The sequence below is a fragment of the Bos indicus x Bos taurus genome, chromosome 5 (assembly GCF_003369695.1).
Source record: "Bos indicus x Bos taurus breed Angus x Brahman F1 hybrid chromosome 5, Bos_hybrid_MaternalHap_v2.0, whole genome shotgun sequence".
Taxonomy (NCBI): Eukaryota; Metazoa; Chordata; class Mammalia; order Artiodactyla; family Bovidae; genus Bos; species Bos indicus x Bos taurus.
Window position 1 is genome coordinate 96,204,470 of NC_040080.1, and position 14,658 is coordinate 96,219,127.

Here is a 14,658-nt window from a genome sequence, read left to right on the forward strand (position 1 = left end):
GCTGAGACCAGCAACTGGCACATACACATTGGCTGTTACTGGCTCTCACTGCCACCTGTGCCCCTCTCCAGTTCCAGCTAATCTAAAAGTCTTTCTGCAGAAGAGCAAGCATGCACCCCTTCCGTGTTGGGAATGTTGGCCTGGTTGAAGTTCTCACTCTTCAGGTCTCAGATGAGTCACTGCTTCCTCCAGGAAGCCTTCCTGGATGCTCTGAGTCATAGCACTATTAAACTGCAAGATGTTGCCTCACGACTTGGCTCCTCTTTCCTTTCCATCCCCACACTGGTCCCAGGGCTGTAGGCTCTCTGAGGTCGGGGACCTAGTCTTTGTTCCACTTGCATGCCTTCCCAGCTCTTAGCACAGAGTGGATATTCAACAAAGATTCGGATAATTTACTGAATGACTCCCAGGATCCCGTGGTGTTCAGGAACCTCCCCTGCCTCCCCTCTTTGGTTCTGAGCACGCTTCTCTGGCACTCAGCTCTCTGCTGGGTCACATGTCCCCGTCACCCACCTCAACACTCACCCAGTAAGTGGGTCAGAGGCCACAGAGGTATCACTGAATATTCAAACAAACAGGAAATGTAAAACTTCTTCAGAAACAAAGGACCCTACACAGAGGTCACCAGGTCAGTAATGAACAGCGGTGCATCTTAGAACTGAACTTTGTTCAGTGTCAAGCTCGACAACGCCTCTTCCACTGAACAGGCCGGAGGATCTGGTAAAGGTGAAGTTGCTGACCTAAACCACAGGATAGAGAGTGACTGGACCCATGAAAATCACAGCTCTGGGAAAGGAGATCCCAGACCACGAGCAAGTAAGGAAAACTCCTGCCCCTGAAACAAGCCATCTTCAAATGATTCCAGGAAACCGGTGGGAATCTTGTAATTTTCAAAGAATTTGCATGGTCCTGGACAGGATCTAGTCCAGTTTGGGCTGGGGATGCCCTTGTTCTTACCTCATAGTGGCCAATGGTATTGAGCTTGGTGATTCCGTCTTCAAGAATCACAGAGGAGCTGTCAATATCCAGAAGTTCTTTGTGTCGTGTGCCCACTTGAAGCTCTGGAAAAAAATGTTTTAAAAAGAGCATTTAGTTTTCTTTTAAAATGACGCTGAGAAATGTAGCATACTACCCTGTCACTTTTGCAATGACTACTTACAGGAGACACAGGTTTGATCCCTGTCTGCTGTAAGTAAGACAGGTTTTGGGAAGATCCCCTGGAGAAGGAAATGGCAACCCACTCCAATATTGTTACCTGGAGAATCCCATGGACAGAGGAGCCTGGCAGGCTACAGTCCATGAGATGGCAAAGAATCAGACACGACTTAGTGGCTAAACAATAAAGCTAAAATAAAGTGGTTTTGAAGGTTTGGAGATGTTATCAGCCAGGCCAGTAGCTTGCGTTCTCTTCTGTTTTATGTTTAGAGCTCTGATATGTAAGATCACTTTTTCCTGAAGCTTTTACTCTGAGGCTAAGCCTGGAAATAAAGCCAAAGGAAGACAAAATAATGCATCCTCAGAGAGATTGAACTCTTCAGAAAATTCCAAAAGCACATCTGCATGCCCACCACCTGTGTGTTCACAAGCAGGTGCTCTGGGAACGATCTGTCTGTCCCCGTGCGGGGTGCGCTGGTCGGCTGGCACCCCGGCATCAGGGCTTCAGCTCCTTTAAGAGGTCACCAACTTGTGCCCGAGGGTTAGAGTGTGGCCCATGGATGTGGGTTTTTTTTTTCGTTTTGTGAACCTGCACCATGCTTTATTATATTCTAATGTCAATTCAGAACCAACATTTAAAGATTGGAAAATTGCACATGAAAATTAGGACTTGTGATTTCTCTTTTGAATAAAACTGGATCATATGGTAACACTGATCACACTGCCCCCCTACCTGGCTGGTGGCTTTCACCAATTAAGTTGGGTCCCACCAGTTCCCATTATCCCTGGTAGGCCGACACCCCTTACTTATGATGCCTCCTGCCCCTCTGGGCATCTGCCTGTGTGAGTCTCTGCTCTGAGAGGTCTCCACACAGCTGCTTCTGGTATCAGATTTTAATACAATTTATGGCAGGTACCTAAGGCTATGCCTTAGTTTTCTGAGGCTAGCCAAGGAGCTAGTTTGGAAAATGATGAGACACGCAGAAGCCATTTGCCATCGGACTATAACGGGAAGCTCCTAGGGGGCTTGTCCTGCTCCCTGTCCCACCCCCCACATCAGAGGCCAGGAACACCCGATGGGCAGAAACCCTAAATGGTGTGAGGATGGTCCTATGGACCTGACAGCGCCAGGACTGAGGCCACAGGGCCATTTCCCCATGGGCCTTGGCTCCAAGGGCCTTTGTAGTCAGAGTGACACTCAAAGATGCAGGCGCAGGTCCAGGAAGCTGATGGTCCTGGGTTATGTCATGGTTGCCTGACTGGAGCTGCCCTTTGACCCCGCCTCCAACCAAATGAGCTCACATGGTCTTGAAGGGCCCCCAGTCCAGCCAACAGAAGGAAGCAGAAGACAGGTGGACGAGAGTGCTTTAGTGGCCTCGCTTCCCTTGAAGCCAGGCTTTGGAACAGCTATACATTTGCGTGGTTTCACTCACGGGGCCAGACCCCGCCCCCAGGTTTCTCTCAATGGCCCTTTCGCAGGGGGTCTGCCTTGGAGGGCCGGATGGGATGAATTTAATTGCCTGCTTAGTCGAGGCTACACCTGCACGTGCAGGAGAGATGAACCTTGTTACGCTGTCTGTCACCGCTGCGATTTGACTCTTTTTTCCCTATCCCATTATCTGCTGTAAAATCCCACGACAGTCTCCTGGGAGGGCTGCGTGGAGCTCAACTTTAAAATGTTGATGAACATTTGAGTGAAGTGGAGCCCTGTTAGCTCGCTCACGCATATGCTCGCCTTTGCAGTATACCAATAGAGCCCGAAAATGAATTCAGAGCAGATGCTGCTTCGTGGTGGGGGAGGACGGACACTACGCGTAATGCAGGATGCGATTAGCAGAGAGGAAGATGACCTTTCTAGCCTGCTGGGGTTCACACCCCGAGTCTGAGCCACCCACTAATGACACACTCGGGATCACAACAAACAAATCAAATGCCAACGTGAAACCCAACACATACAGAAGGCCTGAGGTTGACACCTTTTGTACTTCTTGATGCAAGGTGAATTCACTGGGTCTCAGGGTCAGCAATCTCATGAATCTGATTTACAAACATAATTTTTTTAAAAAAAAAAAGAAAGCTTCTTTGAAGGATCCTGGTTTTGTAGGATGATACTTGTGAGAGAACAATGCAATCTCTGGGTCCCTAGACATGCCCTCTGGGAACATTCCAGGCTAGTAAGCTTCAGCAAACAGAGCCACAGCTACATGCTGGGGGCCCGGTGGGAGGGAGGGTAGGTGGGAGGGATGCTTATCAGGGAATTGGGACAAAACTGTATTGCCTTACCAAGTCCTATTTCATTCAGCTGAAGTCCATAAGGAGAGCCATTTTTGCTTAGGAATGCTTGGAAAATCTTTTCTTTGGCTTGACCTATGGTATCGCAATCAAGAACATTAACTGATATGTTCCGACAGACATCTGCACTCTCATTTTCTGGGATTTTTTCAAAGGTGACAGTTAATGCCTGCAAGAACACAAACAGGTTTCCAAGTCTATTAGATAATTGCAATCTGAAAGGCATTCATAAAAGACACAAACCTTGGCAAGTCCTACTAATACTTCTGATAGCACATTAGCAAATACCGTATCACATTATACCCACTTTAATCTTTTTTCCATAATCCATTCTTTTTAGGGATAATGGAAAGGAAAACAGAAAGTTAAAACTCTCATTATAGAGCAAGCATTGAATAAATATATTTGAGGGTAAAATACACACACACACACATAAATATTCTAAAAATAGTGATTTCATCTTCAAAAAAGAAAAAAAAATATTGGAAAAGTTTCACAGTAGATGAGGGTAGACTGGGGACTATCTTTTTTATTAAAAGGACCACAGATCTTAGAAGCAAAGTTCCAGGTGACAGGAAAGGTTATGAGGTCTCTGTATTGATCACGCCAGAGGTCACTTTTTAATACGCAGCAGTGATTATGATTATGTTCCTCTCCCCCTCCACTTTCAACCAGCTTCAGCCAGGCAGTTTCCTGAGCTCTCATTAACACACCGAGATCCCCACTCTGTGCTATTATTCCTGCATTAATTACTTTACAGTTCAGCGCCATTACTTATGGTTTTTGTCAGTTAACATTCTCCCCGTGCAGCAAAACCTCAGAATCAGCCTAATGGGAGAAGTAAGGCCTTGGTGAATGTGTGAAAACTTAGAACTAGGGAGTATTTCAAAAGGAACTTAAAAGCAATTTCAAGTTTACTTTGCCTAAGAATAAACCGATCTGAAACAACAAAGTTACATACTCGGGATTCTCAGTGGAGCTGATTCAGGCAAGTGCTGAGTGTTTTGTAATCAGCACAACATACAGTTCAGATTCTAAGGCACCCTGGTAATCGTGGAGCCAGACGACCTGGGTGTGGTGGCCAATGTGCAGTTACTTCTAGTTTTTGAGCCTGGATACAGTGAGGGCATGTAAAATGATTGGCTGCTGGAAATGTTTACAAAATGAAAACACAATTAATGTGGCAAATGGGGAGCCTTAGGGTTAATTCAGCTTTAAAATGGGTGTAAGAATAGTGAAGTGAAGTGAAGGTCTTTGTGACCCCATGGACTACAGTCCACCAGGCTCCTCTGTCCATGGAATTCTCCAGGCAAGAATACCGGAGTGGGTTTCCATTCCCTTCTCCAGGGGATCCTCCCAACCCAGGGATCGAACTGGGGTCTCCTGTATTGTAGGTGGATTCTTTACCATCTGAGCTACCAGGGAAGAACACTATACAAGCATAGCACTCACCCCCTAGCGTTGTTATCGGATTAAATAAAGTAACTCAGGATGTCCCTGGTGGTTCATTGCCTAAAACTCCACACTCCCAATGCAGGGGGCCAGGGTTCAATCCCTGGTCAGGGAACTAGATCCCACATGCCTCAACTAACACCCAGTGTCACCAAATAAATATTTTTTTAAAAAAGATAATACAAGTCAAATGCTTGGCATTAGCTGGGCTGCTGGGAAAGGCTCAATGATGATGATAATAGTAAAAGTAACAGGCAGATTATTATTTCATGTAAGTCATCACTATGATTATTGTTAGTATCAGTATGCCTTCACATGGAAACAGAGACTCAACCAGCCTTGAGCAGCTGGGACCCTGACTCCACCGTCAGGGTCTCTACCAGAGTCAAGAGCAAGCTGCCTGGAAGGAGAAAGGGGCAGAACATCCGCTCGGGGTCAGACTCCTGGTTCAAGCCCAGTTCACCTCTAACTAGCTGGGTAACCTCTCTGCACCTCAGATTTCTCACCTGTGAAGTGGGAACAACAACAGTAAGTTCCTCCCAGGGCTCCCAAGATGAACTGAATTAATCACCTCACACTTTGAATGGTGTCTGACTTGGGAGGTAGGACTTAAAGACCCCGGATGAAGGGAGGTGGGGGTGGGGGGGGACTTCCAAAGCTCCGGTGGGGGTGGGGGGCGTTGCTCAGAGGCACGTTTCCTGCCTTTACATCCTCCCCCTACAACCCTGCTCACAGTTGTGCAAGAGTAAATCTTGGTCAGGTCCTCACCAAGAGACTGAAACTCTTGAGTACACGCTGGCTGGAGACTGAGGTGAGGCGGTGGTCTCGGTCTGGCCTGTGAGAGCTTCCCTTTCCTGAGACAGAGAGTGGCCCCCTTGACTGTTCTCAGGGCGTATTCCTGTTCTGGGTCAGCCGCTCACCAGGCAGGGATGCAGGACCCTGACCTCCGACCCGCTGGGCGGGTGAGAAGCAGCAGAAAGGGCGAGAAGGAAGCCCAGAGTCCTTTTCTCACCTCCCGTGACATTTTAGTGACATTTACTGGGCTTCCCTGGTGGCTCAGATGCTAAAGAAAATGCCTGCAGTGCAGGAGAGCCAAGTTCAATCACTGGGTGGGGAAGATCCCCTGGAGAAGGGAATGACAACCCACCTCAGCATTCTTGCCTGGAGAATCCCATGGACAGAGGAGCCTGGTGGGTTACAGTCCATGGGGTCACAAAGAGTCGGACACAACTGAGTGACTAACACTTTCACACTGGCACCCTGCCAAACGCACTTCCAAGACCTGCTTCTTCTAATCTTCCCAGTATCCTGGGGCAGAAGGGTGCTGTATTATCATTATTATTATCCCCACTTTCTGAGTGAGGAAACAGAGGCCTCGGCCTCTAGGGAGACGGTGAGTCTGAGGTGGCACCTCAAACCCCTCAGCTTCAGTCCCTTGCACCCAGGGACCCTTCCTCCTCCTCCTCCCCATCCCACCTACAGCCCAGGAGTCCTCTGAACCACCAGGAATCTGTCTTAAGTTGGGCCACGACCAAAGACCTAAGCTGCGTTTCCCGCACACACAGCGTTCCTGGAGGGGCTGGAGGGGCAGACGGCAGCCTTGCCCTGTATAGCCTGTCAGAGTGGCATTGCCCACGTCTCCCTGTGTTTCTCCAGCTGGTCTCCTCCCCAGGAGCAGCAGTGGTTGTGAAACCCATGTCATGGAGCTTCCAAAGGTAAGACGAATGAAAAGCCTATTTTAATCAGAGCTCCAGCCATCCCAGCTTGTTTAACAGTTTCATAAGTATTTGTGAAATAACATCCTATGACTACCTAAAGGGCACTATTGTCTTCAACAAAAACACCTCTTTATAGACAATAAACATTCTTCTTAAAAACATAACCAAAAGGGGAAAAAAAAAACCCTTAACTGGATGTAAAATCATGTAAATCCACCACTGCTTCCACAGTCAGATGGGTGGAAAAAGGTAAAATGGCTTTTTATAGAGTCCATGGGGAATTCAGAGAGTAAATTCAGAGACAAATTGATTTGTGTTCATTTTTTATGCTGCTAACGCTTAGTGCTCCAACAGCAGTTTCTGAATGTGCAAGTGTAGCCGGGGGACCTCAGAGCAGGCCCTTCCTCATAATCCGATCTCCGGCTTGGAAAGCTCATGCTGGGCCTCTGCTTCTCATCACAAAAGGCTCCCCATGGAATCTCCCTTTCAAAACCCACTATACCAGAGTCCTTCGTAGAGGCACAGTATTAGGGGCCAGGGCTAGGAGAGATCTTAGCACAGGGTTCCCAACCCCAGGGTAACAGACCAGTACTGGTTGTGGCCTGTTAGGAACCGGGCTGAACGGCAGGAGGTGAGCCGAGGGCGAGCTAGTGAAGCTTCATCTGCAGTTACAGCCACTCCCTGCCGCTCACATTACTGCCTGAGCTCCGCCTCCTGTCAGATCAGTGGCCGCATTAGATTCTAGCAGTAAAGTGCACAATATATGTGATGTGCCTGAACCATCCCCAAATCACCCTCTGCCCCACCCTGCTCCTGATCAGTGGAAAAACAGCCTTCTATGAAACAGGTCCGGGCTGCCAAAAAGGATGGGACAGCCGCCTGAAGACACAGTCCTCATTCTCAGATGAGCCACAATATACTTGAGAACCAAAGCCACACTTTTGAAACAATATTCAGCCACCAGATATGACTCTTCCACTCTCAGTACACGTTCAGAGAACCCAAGCAGAGAGGACAGGAGGGCTGAGAGCCCATGGCACTGGCGCCGGGCCACCTGGATCATCCCCTTCTCCTGCTCCCTAGCTGTGGGAGCGTGGGCAAGTCCTCCAGGTTTCCTGAGTCTCAAAATTCTCATTGCCCCTATCTCCAAGAAGTGACAGGATCACTAAATCAAGACATGCAATAATAGAAAATTAAGGAGTACTTCCTGTGTGCCAAGCACCATGGTAAATGATGTGTATTAGTATATATAAACTCATCTCAGAAACAACCCTATGACATAGATTCTATTATTATCCCATTTTACAGATGAGAAACTGAGGTACAGAGAGGTTAAGTACGTTGTAAAAGATCCCCTGGCGAGGATAAGGCAGAAGCAGGCACTCGAGCTCCGTGTTCTTAAACATTTGCTGAGCCTGCCTTTCAAAATATGAAAATGTTTTGAAAAACAAGCACAGTTCAAATCTATGGGGTGGCAATTAATTTTTCAAGATGTACAAAAGGCCAAAGTGCTCTAAAATGCACCTGGTCTCTTCTCCAGAAATCTGTCCCTCTGTTGAGAGGAATTACTCTAGCTATGAAAGTGTCAACAAAGCTGGGGCGATAGATATGGTTGGCTATTCAGTCCGCAGCCGTTTTCTTCCTTCTTTGCCAGACAAAAGCCAGGTATCAACCGCAGTGGGTCCAGTCTAGGCTAAGAAACACAATTGATGGTGACTCTTCTCCTCATTCACCAGGGACTGGTCATGTAACCCAGCTGTGACCAATGAGACATTAAGGGAAAAGGTTTCTGCAAAAGGGAAGAGCAGTGCTTAGAGCTGTGGCAGCTATTTAGTCACTAAGAGGAAGGGCCAAGAGAGCATGGAGATAGTGACCCAGAGCCCTGACACTGCTGAGTACATGGACCTGCCTTGTGGCTGCTTACCTTCAGATTTCCGGCTCTGAGACGCAACTCCATGCTTTTAGGATTTCACACACTATTAGTCATATTTTCTCTTACTTACATCTCTCTGCACCCAACCTGACAGAGCGTACTTTGTTGATGCTGAGGTTATAAAGTCATTCATTGACACCCATCTACTTGACACATACTGTGTGTAGGGCATTGCAAATGATCACAAATGGAAGCTAGCACTGATCCTGCCTGGGAAGTACTTGAAGACTGATACAGCTGTGGGATATACACACGAATTCTAATGCCAATAGAAAACAGTAGTCATCAGTGGGGTGCTTTAGAGGTTTAGAGAGATATTGTCTCTACCTTGGAGGAGGGTTTTCAAAGGGGGAGAAATCAAGGAAGGCTGCATGGAGGAAGGGGCATTTGAATTGGGTCTGGAAAGGCACTGCATGTGCAATGGCAGAGAAGGAGGCCTCTAGACTATGGAGACTCTTGGCTTCAACTCTAATCAGACTGATGTGCAGCAAGCTTCAATCTTTTGCTCATGCTAGTAGGTCAAGAAGTCTAGGTAAAGAATCTCACTTCCTCTGGGGGAAGAATGGTGGGTAGAGGCTTGAAGAACCATGCTTGCCTTTCCAAAACTACCATCTGCCACGTGAGGGAGAAGCCTTGTACTATTTATAGAAACAAAGTCTGAAGACGAGAATACCGGTTTAGGTTTCTAATAATAATAGCCAGCACAGACTGAACACTCACCACGTGTCAGGTATGCTTTGCTAACTCATTTAATCCTTACAACTGCTGTCTATCATGGGCACTATTATTAGCATTGTTTAATGGATGAAGAAACTGAGACAGAGAGGGTCAGAAACGTGTCCAAGATCGCAGAGCTGTTGAGGGTCATAACTAGGCCATATTCACACTCTTAACTGCAGAGCCAAACGGCCAGCAAGGTGATAAACCTCTGAAGGGAAGGCCCCACCTGCCTGGGGTTCTTAGTAAACACTGTCTGAGCAGACAGGTTGGACACAGAAGAGGAGACTCGATCTCCTGGCATGGGACCCCGGGGAACCCACTCAATCTGGAGCAGCCTGTGGCTCGGGCCCCGCTGGCAAGCACTTTTAGGAGCCCCGTGTTCACCCAGAATAAAGATGACCTTTCCCAGCCCCTGTTGCAGCTGGGTATGGCCATGTGATTCAGTTCAGGTCAGTGAGATTCAGCAGATGTGTTATGTGGCAGCCCCTGGGAAACTTCCTCAAAAGACAGCTGGCGACCATCTGTCAACTTTTCTGTGGCTCAGCACAAGTCCTGCTGGTTGGACTGTGGAAGGAGGCTGGCGGGGAGCAAACACCTTAGGTCCTGAGGTGACCTCAGGATAACAAGAGAGGAGCTGGGGTCTGCGAGGATGTCCCAGCAGAGGCACCCACCAAAGCTGGCCTGCCCATCCCAGAACTTCACATGGGTGAGAGAGAAATTCCCCTGTGGCTTAAACCACAGGTGTCTTGGGTCTCAAGGAACCATGGATTCAGGAACAAAGCCTTAGCTATTATCAAGAAGGGGTCTCAGAAGAGCAAGGGGATTTGGAAGGCACAGGTACCAAACCCAGAGAAAGGACCAGACTGGAAGGATCCCGTCCTTCACTGCAGGTCACAGTCCAGCCCCTTGGGGTGTGCAGGACTGCACCCCCAGTTAGCTATGCAGGAATGTCACTGTGGTCTCCTGTTCACATCTGTCCAGTGAGATATTGCATGCTACAGGTTGTAAAAGTCCACGTATAGGGTTATGGGTAACATTTTCAATAGTAACATAAACGTTTCATGACAATGGATGCAGCTAATCAACTTCCCTGTATCACCCATCATCAATAAATGACCGACCAGAAAGAATAGCGAGGGGGCAGTTTGTGTTTCAACACATAATGAGGACTTCCCTGGTGGTCCAGTGGTTAAGAATCTGCCTGCCAATGCATGGGACACAGGTTCGATCCCTGGTCCGAGAAGATCCCACATGCCGTGTGGCCCGCGCGCCACAGATCCTGAGCCCACACTCTGGAGCCCGTGCTCCGCAACAAGAGAAGCCACTGCAACGAGAAGCTGGCACACCGCTTAGAGAGTAGCCCCCACTTGCTGCAGCTAGAGAAAGGCTGTGTGCAGCAACAAAGACCCAGCACAGCCATAAATACATAAAAATAAATAAACAACAAGCACACGCTCTGTGGCATGATGGCTAGACATCTTACAGATATTATTTCCTGACCTCGTTAACAAATGTACAAGGCTAGGGTTTATAATCTACCTGTTTAAAGATGAGGAAACAGGTTTAGAGAGGTTGGGTGACTTGCCCAAGGTCACACAGCTAGTTTGTAAAGTGGCTGAGCTCAGAGTCACACCCAAGACTGTCAGACTCCAAACCCCACCTCTTCTGAGCTGAGCATCATGGCACCTAGACACATAATACTGCTGCTTCGCTAGCAGCTTTACCCATCAGCCCTTAACCAACTTCGCGGTTTCAGGTATTGGGGAGGTAGAAAAAATAAGGCTGCAGAGGGCTGAGAGGATTCAAGCACGGGGAGAGGCATTGTCCCCCACTTTCCCCACAGTTTGGTGGGAAAAGAATGATCCATCTACCTCTTGACCTCACCAGCCATATTCTTGGCTAATGATGGCAGGGACGTTGCTGCATCCTTTCTGAATACCTTCTTATACTTAGAAACCAATTTCAAAAGAATTTATTACAAACCAGCAACTTTACTGTAAAAGGTCTTAGGCCAATAATTGCTTTCATTAAATAAAACCTATAAGATACATTTCTAATTTCACTGCAGAACCAAATGAAGGTCAAGAGAAAATCTGGTTTTTATACTAAACTGAATTAGAAGAAAACCACTTCCAGAAGTTCAGCAGGAGCAGTGAGAGCGCAGAATTAGACGTGCAAGTCTCAGAAAAGTTTTTGATCTGAGGTTTATCTCAAACTGGCATTGGCCAGGGGACATCCTACCAGCTGCCCCCTCTAATGATGCTCTTGCTTACCCCGAAGACCCCTCCCCAGCCTCCTTTTCCTTTCCCCACCAAAGACTGAGAGCCCAATGCTTCCTGTGTCAAGGTTTTTGACCCCCTGACAGAATAATGAGGAGGAAAGGTCTTTTCCATTTTGAAGGAAAAAAACCAAATTAATGGAGAGAATTTCCTCAAATTTAAGTTTCTCTCACAAGTTTTTCTACACTTGCTAGCATTTACTAACACTTGTTCATGCAAATATCAAGTGAGAATCTGTCTGATTTAGCCCAGAATGATTGATTCCAGTATTTTAGGTTTAATGTGTTTCACAGGTTTTTGGTCTTTCTGGCAAAACGCCCATAAATTACAGCTTTGTGGATAGTGATGAAACATTTCCACTGCTGTGTCCCTCTAAGGAGAGGAAACAGGCCAAGGTTTTTGGGAGAAGGATGGATTTTAGTTCTTTTCCTCTATTATGTCAAGCTGTAGATTAAAGGCTGGCAACATTTCTGTAAAAGGCCAGACAGTGAACATTTAAGACTTTGAGGTCTGTATCCTCTCAACTGTAACTACTCAACTCTGCCATTGCAGCAGGAAAAAACAACCACAGACAAAGTAACTGAATGGGCATGGCTGTGTGCCAATAAAACTTTATTTGTAACAATCAGCAGAAGGGCCACATTTGGCTCACAGGCTCTTGTTTGCTGATTGCTGCTCTAGATAACAATAACATCAAACAGAATGTTGACTTTAACAATATAAGAGAAGACTAATCTAAAAAATGTCTTTATCTCCACTATGATTTCCTATAAAAGTCACCATCCTCTGAGGAGTACAAATATAAATAAGAATCCTTAATGATGAAGTAACAGAGTCACATTTGAGCCATAAAGAAGAAAATTAGGTACTTTTGTATTTAGGTAACTAAATTATTTTCTAATCCCATGACTATGGATGTAAGAACAAAGAGTATGAAGAGGAAAGTCATTTAAAGCACTCATTTAAGGTTAATTTTTCATTTTCCACTGCCTGCCATCAAATAGGATGACATAACCTCAAATGATTATAAAAAATGGTTTTGCTTCTGTGATCAGAAAGCTCAGAACAGCAACTATGGAGTTAGTAATGGTTTCAGTATTATTGCAAGTCATAATGGAAATGATTTGCACGATGGGAGAGAGAAAAGGGGGAAAAAAGCTTAAGAACTGTTAATTAACTTTACTGTTTGGCCACAAATGCTAGGCGTATTGAAAAACAAGATTGCTGAAGAGCAAACATCAGGATTTAATGAACAATGGGATGTAATTGAAGTAACAGAGAATGACTTAATCGGGACAGTGGGTTGTTTAATTATGGGGATAATGGATCTTCTGAAAGGACAAACTAAACGGAAGAGAAGGAGCTGAGGCATGGGGGGCAAAGCCACTGTGTTGAAGGAAGCTTGTCAATGAGCAACTCTTGCTAGAGATAGTTAGAGCTGTATCAGAGACGAAATAGTTTATGAAACATGACTGTCCCCAACATGGTGACTGTTGTGGAGAAAGGGCTGGTGTGGGCTGGCAGAAACCTACAATAAATCATAGCAGCAGCATTAAGATTTCTGAAGGTAAGTATCTGTGCTTTTTCAAGATTTTCTAATAATCTTAAAGACTTTCTCATAGATATGAGAATGAGAGCAATAATATGTTTGTCAGAACAGCGTTTCCCAGGGCGCCAAGATGCTATCTCTTAGATACAGCCGACTGGCAGGCTCATTTCCTGGCTTTAAGAGTTCAAAAAACCATTTCTCGCTGAACTTTGATTGTAAGTCAAGCTCCTCTTGCTAATTCAGCATGCTTGCTACGAGTTATTGGGTTTTCTCATCTCCTCCTGAAAGTGAAGCAAATGTCCTTTCTCCCATGTGGTCCACTTTCCCGGAACTGAAATCCCCAACCTTCACTTACTCCTCAGAAGTTTCAGGCGATCTGCTCCAAAATCACTCTCTAGACACAGACCGCCTTGAGGGAGGGCCCGAGAGGCTCCAGCCGCAACCTCAAACGTGCCTAAAGGAGGTAAAACCACAGAGCAGCAGGCTTTATTCCTCGTCTAGCTGTCAACTTGGAATGCCTGGATGTTCGAGTCATATGTGTGTGTGGTGGGGGGAGCGGTACGTGTGCTCCCCTGATTCTTCCATCCGGGAGCTTGAGAACGTTATGGCGGTCTGCCTCATTGAACACCAGTCTGCGGTCCCCTGGTAGAGGAGAGTGGGTTTCTTCTGGTCCTAGAGGAAGTGACTTTATGGGCCTTTGCTTACATCTAAGAAAGTCAGAGGAGTTTTCCTCCCAGGGCACGGCAAACAAAGAATTACTTCTTGGAGCCCATGTGTTACTATAATGATTTCACATATAAGCAATTGGTAGGATGTCTTTAATGTTCTAGAAAACACTCCACACATCAGGAAGAACACATTCTAACCTTTAGAGGTGTCAAACCTAACTTCTGGGCTGTTGGATGAGGAGCCGTGTTTTTGAACATTTAGCCAAACAGGAGCTTGGGGCCCTCTTTTTAAATGTGCCCCTGACATGGCACCAACCTCTGTCATTTCAAACCATTCTGGTGGCTGCTCTTCATTTTTTTCCTCTGACTTTTCTTTCTTTGAAAAAATGTACACCACACAGACACACACACAATCGGGTTTGTTCACCACACCTTGGTTTTCAATTACATAAACCACCTCAGGCAAATTTAGAAAATCAAGACTTCAAACCTCTGGGTGTATGTTGAGGCCTGGGGAAGTGGGGGTAAAGCGAGAAAGAGGGGGCGGGAGGAGGAGAGAGGAAGGAAGAAAATGTAAAAGATGATGGTTAAGGCTGAGGGGACTTGCCTGAAAGGAAATAAAAACCCTTAAATTTTTTATATTGACCTTCTGCTAACACTTTGTCACACAAGCACAGACCGGATCAAGCCTCCCTGGAGCTCCTAGTATAACCATTCACCATGAAAGAGGTTTGGGGCAGGTCCAATAAAAGGTATTAAAAATCACGTTTAAAGTCAAGGGCCCTAGAAACAAGAGGCATGCCCCTTCCTCAGTCTCAATGCTATCTACAGGCAAATCCGTATTCAAAAAGAAAGATTTATGTGGATTTCTGAAAGCATAATTTTCCATCAA

The 14,658-nt window shown here is 46.3% G+C and overlaps 1 protein-coding gene across 3 annotated transcripts in view; it reads right to left on the bottom strand.

Annotated features, from left to right (window-relative positions):
• The window catches only part of PLXNC1 (plexin C1), a 153,280-nt gene that overhangs the window by 22,969 nt on the left and 115,653 nt on the right, over positions 1 to 14,658 (bottom strand). For all 3 annotated transcript variants that reach the window (XM_027543151.1, XM_027543152.1, XM_027543150.1), the window contains 2 exons: positions 3,439 to 3,616; positions 958 to 1,061 (listed from right to left, as the gene is read on the bottom strand). In XM_027543151.1, coding sequence (XP_027398952.1) covers positions 958 to 1,061; positions 3,439 to 3,616 — 282 coding nt within the window. The remainder of the gene's footprint in view (positions 1 to 957; positions 1,062 to 3,438; positions 3,617 to 14,658) is intronic.